This window comes from Diceros bicornis, chromosome 2, assembly GCF_020826845.1.
Source record: "Diceros bicornis minor isolate mBicDic1 chromosome 2, mDicBic1.mat.cur, whole genome shotgun sequence".
In the NCBI taxonomy this organism is placed as follows: Eukaryota; Metazoa; Chordata; class Mammalia; order Perissodactyla; family Rhinocerotidae; genus Diceros; species Diceros bicornis.
Genome location: NC_080741.1, coordinates 64,666,551 through 64,683,354, shown reverse-complemented (window position 1 = coordinate 64,683,354; position 16,804 = coordinate 64,666,551). Strand labels below are relative to the sequence as shown.

The 16,804-nt window shown below is 39.2% G+C and overlaps 1 protein-coding gene across 4 annotated transcripts in view; it reads left to right on the top strand.

The window, feature by feature from the left end:
- Positions 1–16,804, top strand: part of MAGI1 (membrane associated guanylate kinase, WW and PDZ domain containing 1) — a 630,558-nt gene that overhangs the window by 386,034 nt on the left and 227,720 nt on the right. For all 4 annotated transcript variants that reach the window (XM_058562542.1, XM_058562531.1, XM_058562564.1 and 1 more), the window contains exon 2: positions 993–1,109. In XM_058562542.1, coding sequence (XP_058418525.1) covers positions 993–1,109 — 117 coding nt within the window. The remainder of the gene's footprint in view (positions 1–992; positions 1,110–16,804) is intronic.

Genomic DNA, 16,804 nt, shown 5'->3' with positions numbered 1-16,804 from the left:
CCTTTCTATGACACATTTTTGTAACAATATAATTTTTTTTTAGCTTTTGTTTTGTTCTGTTAAGAGTAGAGAATTACAAAGAAATAAACACATAGACCCACCCAGGTAATTATTGCTTAACCACCACCAATAATTAAAAAGCAATGTATCTAGTGTTTGTAAATCAACAGGATAGTAAGATCTGTATATCTTTATCTATCTGTCTATATAATGAAGAGTGACATCTCCTCCTTAATTTCCCAAGCTCAAGTCCTTCTCCCTTAAGGAAATGGTTGTTAAAGCTTTCTTCCTTCCACAGTGATTCTTTCCATTAATACATGGTTTTTCCTTTTCTTATTCCTTTGTAGACAAAAGGGATCAGACAGTATCCTCTATTGCACATATTTTCCCACATTATCAACACATGAAGATCTAGCTTTTGCAGACCAGTTGTTAGATGGATGAACTGTGCTTAGTTGATCCCTGGTGATGGTTTTCAGGTTTTTTGTTTTCATTTTTATTTATTTGCTGTTATAAAAATGCTGCAATAAACAGTACTGGAGATTTTGGCAGACTTTTGCAAGTATATCCATAGGATAAATTTCTACCAATTAGATCCCTGGTCAAAGAACATTTTATAATATGTCAGCTATTGCTCGATTGTCCTGCTTAAGGTTTCTGTCATTTACTGTCCTGCTAATAGTGTCTTCAAGTGTATATGGCACATATTTTAAATCTAATAGCCTAGTTTAAATTCCTTGTTATTTTAGCCTTCTAGTGTTATGTGAAATGGGACCCCCAAATTAATGCTATTTCAGTGCTGTTTTATCTTTATTACATTCTTGCTTGCTTTTTCCCCTGCAGAGGGAAACCTAAAATAAGTCCTCCTAATGACTGAGAGCGGCTGACTCGAATGGCTTCATGTGGCTTTCCTGCACACAGATCTCAGGCTGCTCAGTCTTTAGGACGCTCTGATGTTCATATGTTCTGTGTGTTTTATATGTTTCCTGCAGGAGGAAAGCTGAACAAGGACCTGCGACATTTTCTCAATCAGCGGTTCCAGAAAGGGTCTCCTGATCATGAGCTCCAGCAGACCATAAGGGATAACCTTTACCGCCATGCTGTGCCTTGTGAGTAGCCAGTGTGGGCATCTGACTGCTGGGTGGGTGGGTGAAAAGTTGAGGGGAGAAAGAAGAGCTCAACAATTGGTTCTGGAACACTTGGCGGCTTGCTCACTTAGAAACTCCGTAAGTCCAGGGAATCATAATTGACAGTGGGACATACAGCACAGCACAAGGTGAATTACCTGGCTTTTGAGTTCTAGCTCTGCCACTTACTAGCTTATAATGCCGGGTGAATTATTTCTTCTTTGTAAGGTCCAGTTTTCAATCAGTGAAAAGGACATCTCGATCATACTAACTTCATAGGACTGTTATGAGGAGTAAATGGGATGAAGTACATAAATGCATTTTGTACAGTATTGGCATGGTGTAAGCCTCCATAAATGTTAACCGTCACTGTTATTAATGGAGTGGACCAGGTCAGAGGCCTTCAGAGTGACCCCTGTGGAGATCAATGGGTCCCTAACACTCCCTCAGCAAAGGGAATGCCTCAGTGGACTCTCTCTTCCTCCTCATGCTTTTCCATTCAGCCAACTTTATCAGATTCATAAATCAGGATTTCATATATAATTTTGTTTAAAGAAATGATTTCCACAGATTAAAAAACCCAAAGCCCAAAACTATTAGATCAGGCAAAATCTGAGAAAGCAAGACATAGAACAGAAGGACTGTGAAAGCAGGGCTTTTGTGTTAAGGGAGGGAAGGATGGAAGTCAGTCTATGGGGTAGATAAATTGCCAACTCAGTTGTAGTGAAGTATTACTATGCTCTAGCAAACTACATTCCTATACAGCTAAATCATAAGGTTGGAATCCTGGGAAGACATACAGTTGTTTAATTTCATTCAAAATAAGAAGAAAGAATGATTCTGATTTTATTAATTGGAAGTTTTCTTTTCTTCTATTTCCCTGTCCTTCAAAGTTGAAATATTTTATTTATTTATTTATTTATTTATTTTTTTTTTTTAAAGATTTTATTTATTTATTTTTTCCCCCCAAAGCCCCAGTAGATAGTTGTATGTCATAGCTGCACATCCTTCTAGTTGCTGTATGTGGGACTCGGCCTCAGGATGGACGGAGAAGTGGTGCCTCGGTGCGCGCCCGGGACCTGAACCCGGGCCACCAGCATCGGAGCGCGCGCACTTAACCACCAAGCCACGGGGCCGGCCCATGAAATATTTCTTTTAGAAACATCATCTTTTAACCAGCAGAAGAAAGGAGGAATAATTTGAAGTTCAAAGTACCCTGCTTATTGCTGTCATTTGTTTGCTATAAATTTATTTTCTTTAAAAAATAATATTGTGCAAGTGATGTGCTAGAGTGCTAATGTTTTCTGATAGTACTGCAAGATAAGAAACAGATAGATTGAATCTAAGGCATGTGATAGATCTGCAAAGACTTAGACTATAAGTCTAGACTGCGACTCTTAGAGATCATAGTCTAGAATAGCCCCCTGCCCTCCGTTTTACTTATTATTAAAACTGAGGCGCCAAGAGGAAGAGGGGTTGACGGCAAGTAACTTGGGTCAGTGCCCAAGGTTGCCCTTTTCTGCTGAGTGGCAGAGCTGCATTTGACAGAGAAAATGTGTGATAATGTGTTAATGTGAATCTCTGTCCCTCAGTTCTTCTAGTCTTTAGCATTGAAATTGAAAACTATAACACTAATGGCCTGATCATAATTTCTTACACTTGGATTAATAATAATCTTAATGTTAATCACATGAGTGAGGTAGGAGTTATCATTCTCTTTTTATAGCTCAAGAAACCAATGCACTAAGGTAAGCCAATAAAAACAAGGCTAAAGGTGACCAGGGCTTCAGGTCTCCTGAGTCCACCATTGCCCTGCCTCTGATATACTGTCAAGTTTTACTCTTAGAATAACCCTTTGAGGTTGAGATTTTTGAATACCCATTTTACACATGAGGAAACAGAGTCACAGGGAGATTGAGCAACTGATAAGTGGCAGATCCAGGTCTTTTTGACTTTTATGCCATCCAGGGCTGTTTCTGTAGCTATACCATAGCTGTCTCTGAAGTTCTAGTACAGCAGGTTGAATGCAGTTTTGCAGAATTCAGTAATTGCAGAATCATGATTGTTCTCTGTATAATTTTTCCCCTACTTACATTCCAATTTAAGAAATGGAGAATGAAGCAAATGAGCACAGCATTTCTTGACGCATCTGTGGTGTTACTATGGTTACATTTTGGCATGCTTTCCCATTTATTTTTTCCACTGATGTATTGGACCTGACTGTGAGCTAAATGGCTTGATTTTAAGCTTACCACTATGTAGGAATTGGGGCAAAAATGACCTCAGCCTTTTAAAAACAGTGGAAAATCGTGTTTTGTCTTTGCTTATATAAAGCCTTTGGTATTGATGTTTCATTTCTGTGAAGCCAGGAATTTGGAATGTGGAAATGGTCTTCCTACTGAAAGAGAAAACAAGTAACATTTTATTTTATGTTTCTTTCATAAAATGAGAAGGAAATTTACAAGAGGTCTGTTTCCGAGTCTGGCGCAATGTATGTGCCTTTGAACATGAGTAGACCAGGGGTTACTTGGGATTCTGTTATAGAGTTGGATAACTGCAGCCACATTTGTGTTTATTTTGATTCTTTGACCCATGTGACTGGTAAAGCAGAAGTCCCTACCAACCTGTTGTGCTAAAGGCTTAGGAAGCCCTTGATTTGGAGAGTGGATCCTTCTGATGATGCTATAACTGTGCCACAGGGAAATAAACTCACGTAATCTGTATTTTTCCAGAACTTCCTGCTGCTGATATTTCAGTGACTTCAGTATTTTGAGAAGGGATGACCTCATGAACAGGTGCTTGCAAGCTGGGGTAGACTTCTTTTCCTATACATTGTAGGAAGCTCATGTGTCATTAGAAATTAACAAATAAACCCCCTATGTTCTCAAGTTCTTTTTAGTATCTTCATAGTGTAATAAAGCCTTATGTGCACCATGATGGATTTTACCATTTAGAATTCTGTTTCATTCTAATTCCTTGGCAAAGACAATGCAGGTAATAGCATCCCTATTTTACAGGGAAGAAAATGTAGCAACAAATGTAACTTCCTCAAATCATACCCCCCCCTTCTAAATGCCACATTACTCTCTTCTCATCTAGTGCTATTTTAATTTTTTTATTTTTCACAACTTTATTGAGATATAATTCACATACCATACAATTCACCCATTTAGAATGCTCATCCAGGGTGCTTTTTGCTATAGTTATTCTTATTCTCCACTGCTCTTTTATTTTGCCTTTATTCAAAAACTTTTATTATTTCCACAGTATGAAAAAGGCCATCATAGTTGGAATTTAATTATATTTACCATTGAAAATCACCACCCTCCCCCCCAAAAAAATATGACAGAAAAGCGAACTAGATGTGAAATGAGTCAGAAGCCCTGGTGTGAATTTGGAGGGCTATTCTGTAGCTGTGTGGCCTGGTGCAAGTCATGTCACCTCCACAAGTCTCATTTACTCTTCAGTAAAATGGAACTAGAAATACCTACCTCAAGCATTGTCTCACCAAATACCGACAGCAGCCCTAAGAGTTGGGTCCCTTAGAGGAAACAAAGGCTCAGAGAGGTTTAATAGCTTGCTTAGCATCACACAGTTAGCAAGTAGCATGGTCAGGGTTAAAGCAGTTCTAACTCTTGTGCTGGGTGTAATTAATAGCAGTGTGATTAGAGCAGTATAACATGGACCATTGAGAGTGGAAAAAAAAGAAAGAGTTTCTTGCTGCTGAATTTTATAGTTTTAGCTTTTTAAAATCATGGGGTTTTATGTCTTGGGGTTGGAGGTTGTGTAAGGCACCATACCTTAAAAATAAGTATCTTCTCTCTGATTTTCAAGTAACTCCCTGGTATGTACAATAGAATTTTAATAATTGCTTAATGATTATTTAGCTTTTAGAAAATCATTACAAGATTCTCTTGGGATATCTCGGTTTATCTTTTTTTTTTTTTTTTTGTGAGGAAGATCAGCCCTGAGCTAACATCCATGCTAATCCTCCTCTTTTTGCTGAGGAAGACCGGCTCTGAGCTAACATCTATTGCCAATCCTCCTCCTTTTTTTCCCCGCAAAGCCCCAGTAGATAGTTGTATGTCATAGTTGCACATCCTTCTAGTTGCTGTATGTGGGATGCGGCCTCAGCATGGCCAGAGAAGCGGTGTGTTGGTGCACCCGCGGGATCCGAACCCGGGCCGCCAGTTCATAGTGCGTGCACGTAACCGCTAAGCCACGGGGCCGCCCCTATCTTATTTTTCATTCAGTCTCTTCTTAGAATACCTGTGGAAAACCACCTTGAAATAAATGGATTTGAAATGCATGTGAACGTCATCCGTGTTGCTCACTTCTCTCATTCCTCAGGACCATCTGGATAATATTCTTGTCTCCTGCCCCTCAAATTCTATTTACATTCTCAACCCCCTCCCCCTCAGTGCGTCCGTCATACAAATTTCATCCATTCTCTAAACATACCTGGTGTCTTCCTTTAACTGGGTACATACTATTTCCTCTTGTTTCCCTACCTTTCCATCTGACCAGTTCACAGCCTTTTAAGCTTTAACCTAAATGCCACTTCCTCCACAAAGGCCTGCATAGATTGGGCCTATTGCCCAATCTTCACTGCTCCCAGAGCCACCCTCTCCGACTCCCTTTAAGCACTCCCTTTAAGACACTCCCTGCTGCGTGTCTGTCTGTCCTGTTAGAATCTAATTATTCTGAAGTCAGAGGCTGTACCTCAGTGACCAGCCCTCACCTAGCTTAGTGCCTGGACCCCAGAATAAATATCTGTTGAATGAATGAACAAATGAAGAAATGATACAGATGCTCTTTGTTTTTCTTGTTTTATTTTTCTTTCTTGGTTATTTAACATTTGGGAGAATCGGCAGAGCTGCTCTTGCCATAAACCTTTCAGCATAAAAGGCATCTCAGAGGCTTGAGCTCTGAGATGGCTGATAAAGACTACTGATTACTTGGCTGGTAATCCAAGCCCAGAGGAAGAAAGTCAAGGCTCCCTGAGCTTGGAGTGGCAGTGCCCATTCACAGCTCCTCCTAATTACAATCTAGATATCGCTGTACCTCCTGCTTTGATAGCCTTCCTGCTTTATGACTTCTTGTCCTAGCTGATGTGACAACATCTGAGATTCTTGCTTTGGAATGGCCGTTTTTTCCGTGAAGATAAATGCGTTACCTGACAGGACTTGTCATTTACTATACTGCTGCTGTCAAAGCAAGATACAGCTCATCCGGGAGTCCTGGTTCTCCAGAATGCTGAATAGCACCACTCCCATCCCTTCTGTCTTCTCTGGGCTCAACGCTCAGGAGCTCATCTTTCTTTTCAAGCAAAGGTCGTCTGAAAGAGGAAAGGAAAAGTCAGTTTTGTTCTGTAGCTTAACACTTTGTTGATCAAGGCTTTCACTGATACTGAGACCATTATAACCTGTGTAAGAGGCATTGATCATTGACTTAAAGGAGTTTACAAAGGGATTAAACGTGTTTGATCTACAAGACAATTTAAATTTGATGTGGTAAACATAAATGATCCTGGTCTTTATCTGTAGAGTTGCCATATTCAAATAGGCATTTAGCATCTGCTAACAGTTATGGTTGTGAATGTGACTGTGATGTCAGGGACATAAATTACCTTTGGAATTATTTGAACCTATTAGTTTCTCTTAAGCACAGCTGTTTCCAGTACTGCTTGCCTAGAATTCAACCCATTCTTCAATTAGAGCTGATGGTAATGAACTAGACCAATTTATCAGCAAGAGGCCAGGATAAAGAACTGAGAGTTGGAAAATTGCTTCTCTCCTGGAATGTGCATCTCTGTGTTCAGGTTGTGTTTGATACAAGTAGAATGTTTCAGGTCACAATTTATGCACTAGACAGTTCTGTAAGCATACACTGATCCTCCTTATCACATAAAAGTCTGTGGAAACTTTCTCACTGTGATTATTGCCCTTGTCCTCTAACCAAAGTAAGTGCTGTCTGAAATAAAGAATTGCTTTAGCCTTTAAAAAGCCTAGCCTGTTGCAGAACTGTGACTAGTAATAATAGTAATAGTTCTCCTGTTTTTGGACTGCTACTGTATACTAGGTACCCTGCCATGATGCTTGTATATTTATCAGCTGTAACTCTGGCCTCATCCAGGCCACACAGACTATTAAGGATCTGAACTCAAGCCCATTGGACTCTTAAACCTTGCCTCTTTTCTATTCAGTCGCAAATGTTTATTGCCTATAATACAGTCAGTAATTGTCCTCATCGCTTCTCCATCAGTTCTCAACTCTTTCTCTCCCCTTCCCTTTTACCCATCAATACTGTATTTTCACGTTTTCACACCCCTGGCTTCTCTGTGGTCTGGGGACTCCTCCTACCCACTGACACACCCCCTTACTGCCTTCACCTGACCTTTCCTGCCTTCCTTCCTAATTCCTGTTGGGTTGTCCTTAAAGAAGCCAAGAATTAGAACAAAGAAGTGAATGGTTCATATTGCAGTATAGTGTTCTCCATCCTATATAATATGTATATTTTAACAGATGACTTTAAATATGGTGCTGCTAGAAACACCCTATCTAATGGGATGTTCTGGCAACAAAGCAGATTCTTGGATAGGGATGAGTTCTTATACTTTTGATTTGTTTTTGTCCTTTTTATAGTGCTTACAGTGTTCTATACCTAGAAAACACTTTTAGCACAGGACTGTCTGTATCAAGGGGATTTTCCCCTCTGCTTGCTGTATCACTTCTTATACATAGTTTCCTATTCCACCAACTATAAGCTGGGATATGGTTTGTGTTTCACAAAGTAACACAATAGTCTAGGTTAGGAGTTTTGTATCAAATTAAAAAATAATGGGATTAGAACAAACTACTTTTTTTATTTATTTTTTTATTTTTTTTTAATTGATGTTTTAATGGTTTCTAACATTGTGAAATTTTGGGTTGTACATTTTTGTTTGTCCAGCACCACATATATGACTCCCTTCACCCCTTGTGCCCACCCCCCACCCCCACTGCCCTGGTAACCACAGTCCAGTTTTCTCTGTCCATGTGTTGGTTTATATTCCACATATGAGTGAGATCATACAGTGTAGAACAAACTACTTTTTGTTTAGATGTGATTTGGAGTTGGCGTCTGGGCTCAAATAACTGTAAACAAATTTTCATCCACGTGAATGTCTGGTGGGACATTGAAAGGTCATGAGGGAAGCGGGAAAATTCTTTGTTATTCTGGTAATACCTCCCTGATAAATGCTAGGAGCACACCCCATGTTAGTGACCACCCAAAACAAAACACCACTTCTCATTTCTACAGTGCCCCTTAGGAGCACTGAAGCTACTAGTGTGGATTCTATTCTTAATTCTTGCCAAAGGAGAAGAGAGTTACCATAAGTGAGCTCATAAGAAGGACCTGGATATTCCTGAATTCAAACAGTTCCTCTTCTCCTTGGGGCTAGAACTGTCAGGTGTGATGGGCTTTCAGGTATGGTGGACTGGAGGGGCTGGCGGGTTCTACCACTTAGCAATTTTGTTGGCTTGCGCAGGTAACTGAGGCTTTCTGGGGCTCCGTTTTCTCATTACTTTTATTGATGTTTATGAGAAGTACCTAAGCACCCAACGTAAGCATGGCACTTCATAGGTCCTCTAGTTAAAGGTCCCCTGTTTAGATCAATGTTCTTTCTTCCATACCCCATTTCTCTTCCCTTTCTAACATGACTTCTCAAGCCCAGCATTCTCCCTTTTGTCTTTTCAAGTTCTCATTAGGCTTTGGGCCTTATTTCTATGATTCTCTTTTTTTTTTTTTTATGATTTATATCATTCTTTTTGAGGGGGAACAAGCTAAGTTCAAAATATGATTTTCCAACATTTGTTGAGAAACAACCCAACACTAGATGCCAGGCAAGAACATAGTGAGGATTAATAATTGGATGATTTAGCCAATAATAGGCATGCTTGAAACAGCACATTCTCTGCATATTCCCAGCATCAGCAAATTCCCCAATGTTCTTTTTCTTTGTATTTCTTATTATACGTTGTTAACCCTCATTGCCATTGTATATTTGCTGAGTGGTTGGAGTCATATTGGAGAAAAAAGGAAAGAAAAACTGGAAACTTAAAAAGCTCCTAACACTGGACTTGATTTGTATGTGTCTGTTAATAGACTCATATAAACATGGTTTGGCTGATATCCTTTATTCTAAGGTTCTCAGGAGTGTAGAAGAAGGAAAAGCCGTAGGAGTTTAGATTTAAGTTTAATTACAGTTGATGTAATTTATAATCTTCTTATGAAAACATGTTAGACCAGACTCACTGCTTAATAATAACATCTGCCATTCATTGAGTGCTTACTATATGTACCAGGGACCATGCTAAGTGATTTACAAGTTTTGTCTCTTTTAGCCCTCTCCAAACCCTGAGAGGTGAAGTGTTCTCATCCCTGTATTATGAGTGTGGCATTGAGGTGTGGAGAACTTAGGTACGTGACTCGTTCAAAGATGCGCGGTTTAGTAATGATGGAACTCAGATTCAAACCCAGTTCTAATAGCCTCCAAGAATTCAAGCTCTTGGTTTATTTCTCTGGATGCAGTCACCTTAAAGACCATTTTTAAAATTAACGTATTGAATTTAAAAAAGAGTCTTCTCTTAATAACATATGGATTAGTCCTTGGCTGGGTGTCGGATACTAATATATCTATTTGGCAGCCATGTTAATTTATTTAATTGCTTCATAATTTTAGCTGACATTTTTCATCAAAATTTGTTGCAATTATAAAGCAATTTCCACAGTGATTTATATAGGGACATGGAAAGTTTCACAGTATCCTTACCATCTATTATTTATTTTTAAGAGAAGGTTTTACCAAATTTTAGCTTCCCAAGAATCGTTTAAGTCAAGAGAATGAAGTATAATGTATTTTTAAAGAAATCTCCTTGTATCAAATGGGTTCAGTAAAAATATGTACAAATAAATTTTCTGGCTTCTGTAATGGATTATGTACATTTATGCTAAGATCCAAGTAAGGATAATTCACCAGGTATGCTCTGATGAGCTTACCTCAAGTCCATATGAAATGAGCTACCCAAAATGATTACCTTAAATTTAAACAACAAGAAAATGTCACTTTTGTTATTTCAACCGTAATATGAATAAAGTAGACTTATTCACCACTCAATGATATATTATCCTGTTGCATTTAAAATTAACCAATTATACCTCCCTATTTTTAGGAAATACACTCTAATGTATTTAGGGGCAAAGGGCCATGGTGAACGCAACTTACTCTTAAATGGCTACAAAACATTAAAAGTGGTTAAAAATACATCACATGTGGGGAGAGGGAAAGAGCAAACAAATAACAAGCCAGGGGTTGAAATGTTAATAATAGGTGAATCAAGGTAAACGCATTCTTTGTACTATTCTTATTCTAGCAACTTTCTATAAGTTTGAAATTATTTCCCAATAAAGTATTTTAAAAATAAACCCATACCGGGGCCGGCCCGGTGGCGCAAGCGGTTAAGTGCGCGCGCTCCGCTGCGGCGGCCCGGGGTTCGCTGGTTCGGATCCCGAGCGCGCACCGACGTACTACTTGGCAAGCCATGCTGTGGCGGCGTCCCATATAAAGTGGAGGAAGATGGGCACAGATGTTAGCCCAGGGCCGTCTTCCTCAGCAAAAAAAAGAGGAGGATTGGCGGATGTTAGCACAGGGTTGATCTCCTCACAAAAAATAATAAATAAATAAATAAACCCATACAAAAAAAAAAATTGAAAAAGCAACCAATTTAGTTTTTAGAAAAGGGGATTTAATAAATAAATAAATAAATAAACCAATATGTGAATGTTATATTTTTGTTTTTCCACCTTATTGATATCAGTGTTTTTAGCCTAGAATTGAAATTTTGTTAGTACTTTGATAGATCTTATCTATTAAAATATAGAGAGACTAGCCTGAAAGACATTGTGCACAAATTAAAGCAAAAATCTTAACACAGAATACCAATAATATACTAAGTGTTTTAATTATAGTTTCTCATTTAATCCTTGTGGGAATCCTGTGAAATTAAGTACTGTTATTCTCATTTACAGATGAGAAACTGAGGCTTAGTGAGGTGAAGTGACTTGCCTCACAGCTGTGGAATAGGATGGAACCCAGGCAGTCAGGATGGACACTAGAGTTCCCACTGGAAATCACCACATTTTCTTTCCTCAGACCGTGTGTGTGTCATCTATGTGTATAGATACGTATACACATACTGAATATATTTAGAAAATGTTAGGAAGAATTATTTTAAATGGATCCTAAATATCTGCTAATGGGATTCTAGATGAATAGAAAAAAATAATAATTATCATTATTAACATATTGAGCACTTGCCGTGTGCTAGGTTTTATTCTATATTAGCATAATAACTCATTTCATCCTCACAGTGGTCTTTGATGTAGATGCTGTTACTCTCCACGTTCAAGGAAACTGAGGAACAAAAAAGTTAAACAGTTTTGCTCAAGATTTCGCAGCTAATTAGCAGTAAAGCTCTGTTGTGTCGGTCTAGAAGTTTCTCTCTTAACCAGTAGCTCACATTGCCTATTATATACAGCTCTAGAGAACATTTGAAAAAACAAAAAAGGAAAAAGAATCAGTAATTAAAAATATTCCTTTTCTTGAGTGAGGGGGGCCATATCTTTTGTTATTATCTCTAATGCAATTATTTCCTAGTCTTAGATCCCCTCAAAGCCACCATATTCTACAACTCCAGGGGGCACTTTTCAGTTTGTAATCTATGTGAATGGTGCCCTTGGTGGTGGGCAGCACCCTGACTGCACAGCTTTATGTAGTGGCTGAGTTCCGGTAGCAGAAACTCAGCTAGAGATAATGCCTATAAGAGAATCAAATCGCCATTCATTTGGGAGGTACATGTCTCAACTGTGCTTTCCCAATATGGTGAAGTGGTGCCTTACTCCAGTGAGGATAATATCTACTGGATGCTTAATCACCAGAAGCCTAATCCAATCCAGTTATAAGATCTCTCCATTCTTAATTCAGCTAATTAAAGGATGGAGACAGTCTTAGAATTGGATCTTATTGGGTAGTAACTATTATTACTTTCATTTTTCCTTCCATCAATCAGTTGATCCATCTACTCACTCAACTCTTCTTCATTTATTCCATTTATCTATCCATTCAGCAAACATGTATTGAACACCACTGTGAGCTGGTCACAGTGTTAGGTGTTCCGCAGTTAGAGTTAAGCTGGTTACGTTTCCTGCTCTCACGGAGTTTCCAGTATAGTGGGGAAGACACAAAAGAGGGAGCTACTCATGTGACTGTGGGCAAGTGACTCTACTTCATATCTCCAGGTCTAATTCCTCTTTAAAAAGGAATCTGTTTATTAGGGGTATAAAAGATACATTAAGCATCCTAATTTCCCAGGCCCAGTCATAAGAAAATGTAGTCCTATGGATAGTGCTCACTCCTTAGGACCTCTTAATGATTGAGAGTCTCTTGCAATATTTAAAAACAACAACAGGGGCCGGCCCCGTGGCTTAGTGGTTAAGTGCTCGCGCTCTGCTACTGGCAGCCTGGGTTCAGATCCCAGGCGTGCACTGACGCACCGCTTCTCCAGCCATGCTGAGGCCGTGTCCCACATACAGCAACTAGAAGGATGTGCAGCTATGACATACAACTATCTACTGGGGCTTTGGGGGAAAAAAAAAAAAGGAGGAGGATTGGCTATAGATGTTAGCTCAGAGCTGGTCTTCCTCAGCAAAAAGAGGAGGATTAGCATGGATGTTAGCTCAGGGCTGATCTTCCTCACAAAAAAATAAATAAAACTGTTTAAAAAATAAATAAAAACAACAACAACAAAAACCAATGCTGCAGCAAAAGCGAGGACATAGTTTTAATATTTGCATTTAATTAATGCTTTTAACATAAACGTAGCAATGTAGTCTAACTTGCTATTCACTAATTGTAAGATGTGTAAAATATTAATTCAAGGTACACTAAAGGAGGTGTTATCTGCAGACCCCAAGTTTAAATATCTTTCAGTCCTTTTAGTGTATCTTTGTAACTGTAGATATAACTATTTGAAGAGAACAGCAAAAGTCTAAATATGAGGCCCTTCATGAATAGGAGACCTGAGTGAAATGACCTTCCCCCTCCTCACAATCTCAATAGGTATGAGGTGCAAGGGGATGACTCTTTTGGACCAACCCTTGGCTGTTTCAGATCCAGCTTCAGTTGCTTATCAAGAGAAGAAACCTAAGCAGGGTAGGTGACAGTTATCTAAGGACTATCAAAACAAGCTAGAGGGGCCCTACTAGAGCCCCAGTCTTACCAGGGCACAACCTTCTCATTGTATTTCTCATCATTCCTGTCATCAGAAGGAAAACTCTGTTTTCCTTGGACCATTTCTTCTGAGGTTGCCATATTTCTAGTTGGGGCTTCTCTAGTCTCATGACCTGCCTGTTAGAAGTGGGACAATACTGTTGTCTTAAGTCCTTTGCTTTGAAAAGTGAGACAAAATTTGGTGATACTAGAAAAGTAAGCATTTTCAAGGTCGGCAAGCTGCTGACGTGTAAAAGATTAATTACTTTGGCTTTCTAATCGTTGTTGCTGTACATAAATGAACTTGACATTTTTCTCCTTTCCCATCTTGTGAGATAAGATCATTACAAGCAGACCTTACAGGATTGTTAGGAGTTACAATTTCTGTATTCTTAGTTTTCATCATCAGTTGGTTTGAGGGATACACATTTCTTATTTCCATCTGTAAATGGTTTTGCACGGTCTCAACCTCATTTAATTAGTGATTTGGAAAAAAAAATATGCCACATCTATTTCAGAGGACTTTTGAAAAAAATGTTGCCTGAGTTGTAAATAAAGTATTCTTTAAATGTATGATATGACTTGAAAATGAGATATCATATAAAACCATCGGGTGGACTGAAATTCAGCCTAAGTTCTGACAGTGTTGCCTGTGTGACTGTAGCTAATTCTGGGAATCTTCATGTTTTTTTCCCCAGTGGACAGAAGTTTGTGGCTGATGCAAGTTTGATTGCATTGCATGTTTGCTGCTTAGTCTAGTTCTCCCATAGACTACCTGTTGAAAGGTGGGCATTCAGCCTCCTGCATCACGTTAAATTAGACACTCCATGCAAATCCACTGCAGTCTGGGATCTTGTGAGGGAATTTTGTGCCTTCTCAGTTCACTGTAGCTGTGGATCATTTGCAAATTGAGAAACAAACTGTCAGATATAACTAAAAAATATGATGTCTCTAAGGAACATTGAGTAGTTGAAAAAAATAACTTGTTGATGTAAGACTTGCTATTTTGTTCTGAATTCATATTATATGGTTTAGGGGCCTGGCCTGGCACATCAACCTTTTCTCTCCCTTCCTCTGTTCTTTCTTCCCTCCCACTCTCCTTCCCTCCCTCCATTTCCTTCTCCTTCTCTTTCTTTCCTTTCCTTCCACCGCAGACTGGTCCATTTCTTCCCCTTGTTCCAGACTCTGGTGGTATAGCATAACAGTTATGACAGTTACAGGAGCTAGGCATATTTAGGTTCTAACAGAACCCAATTTTTAAAAAAAATTAAGGTATAAAATACGTATAGTAAGTTATATAAATCTTGAATGCATAGCTTAATGAAGTTTACACACACATATGCACAAGCATGCATGTACACACATACACACATACATTCATATAACCATTACCCAGATCAGTATGTACAACACTTGGAGCATTCCAGCAGGCTCCCTCCTGTCTCCTTCCATTGAATACTTTCCCTCCCTCCCAGAGGTAACCATGATTCTGACTTATCACCCTAGACTAATTTTACCTGTTCTTGAATTTCATATAAATGCAATCATATAATAGGTATTATTTTTTTCTAACTTATTTTACTAACATTGCTTCTGGAGATTGTTCCATATTGTTTGCATGTAGAGCAGTTGGATTTTTTTTTTTTTATTGCTGTGTAGTCTTGTGTTGTATGCATATACCACGAACTGTTTATCCATTCTTCTGCTGATTTGAATTGTCTCCAGTTTTGAGCTACTGCAGGAACATTCTCATACAAGTGGACAGATGTACTCGATTCCCACCTAGGAGTAGGATTGCTGGATCACAGTGGAGGCATATGTTGAGCCGTAACAGATAGTGCGAAACAGTTTCCAAAGTGATTGTACCAGTTTGTACTCACATCTACACTGTGTGTGAGTTCCAATTGCTCCTCATCCTCACCAACATTTGCTATTGTCATTCTTTTTCATTTTTCGTCATCCTGGTGGATGGAGGGTGGTATCTCATTGTGATTTTAATTTGCATTTTCCTAACATAGAATGATACTGGGCACCTTTTCAAATGCTTATTGTCTGTTTGGATATCCTCTTTTGTGAAGTTCTTGTCCAAGGCTTTTCCCATTTTTCTTTTTAATCGAGGTTGTTTGTCTTTTTCTTGCTGATTTGTAGAAAGAGCTGGGTTTTAAATTCCAACTCTGCTGCTTGTTAGCTGTGCTGGGACAGGTTGCCTAACGTTTTTGAGCTTCATCTATAGGGTGGGGCAAGAATACCTGCTTTATAGGTTGTGGTGAGAACGACTTGAGGAAGTGTATGTTAGTCACCAAGCCTAGCTCCAAGCACAAAGAAGGCATGGGTGAATAGTATCTAAGTAAAAAAAAAAATCTATTCTGATATCAGATGGACAGCCCATTAAGATACTCTAATATTTTTTTCTGTCTTCTCTTTCCTCTTCTTTTTCTTACACTTGTAGTACAAAAGGAAAGACAGTGGCCATGTGCATAATACACAATAGGCCCAAGTGACTGCTTTCTTACAAAGGAACACTAGAAGTCATACCTGTTCTTCTAAGAATTTTGTCCTTGCACCTGGGACAAATGAGAACCAGAAGAGAGGTTCTGAAAAGGAGAGAATAAGATAAAATGTAGTTATAGGACTCAGTTAAAGAAATCTACCTGCCCTGGGTAGTGGTGGGGAGTATTTCCTCTTCCTCCCTTGTCAGTTAGCTTCTTGGAGACTTAAGTTTCCTCATTTGCAAAATAGGAATGACAACACCTCCCTTACAGAGTTGTGCGAGGTCTAGCACGTGCTTGGTCTCCTGTAAGCTCTTCACATATGGCAGGTGCTGGTGGTGATGGAGAGGGTGGTGATGATGTTGAAGATACCACTTCTGTTGACAGACATGTTACCAGCCCAAGTGACAAGCTGCTTCAGGGGCAGAGGCAATAGCAGTTTCAGGGAGTAGTGTGACCTGCATAGGAGGTGGGAAGGTCTGAAAGGAGCAAAGAAGCCTCTGCTCTGGGAGGAACCAGTATAGGATGTCATTTGTACACTAGATTCATATATGTTGGAGATGACCTGGGCATCCCAAACCATATTACGATGAGTTATGTTACTGTGATTGATTGTATATCTCTAAAATATATAGAATCAGAACGGAAACAAATCATCGTGGGGGCACGGGCAGTTATTGGAACTTGCCTTAAGTACCCATAACGGCAGTGATCAGAACCTGGGTTTCAAGGGAACTGTCTGGACAAGCAGCCTCCTTCAGCTTTCAGGGCACTGAGAGGCTCAGGATTGTAGTTGGTGGGTAACTATAGGCTTTGGATATGGACAGAATGGGGTTTGACTCACAGCGCCTCCATTCTCTGGCTTTGTGATCTTGGAT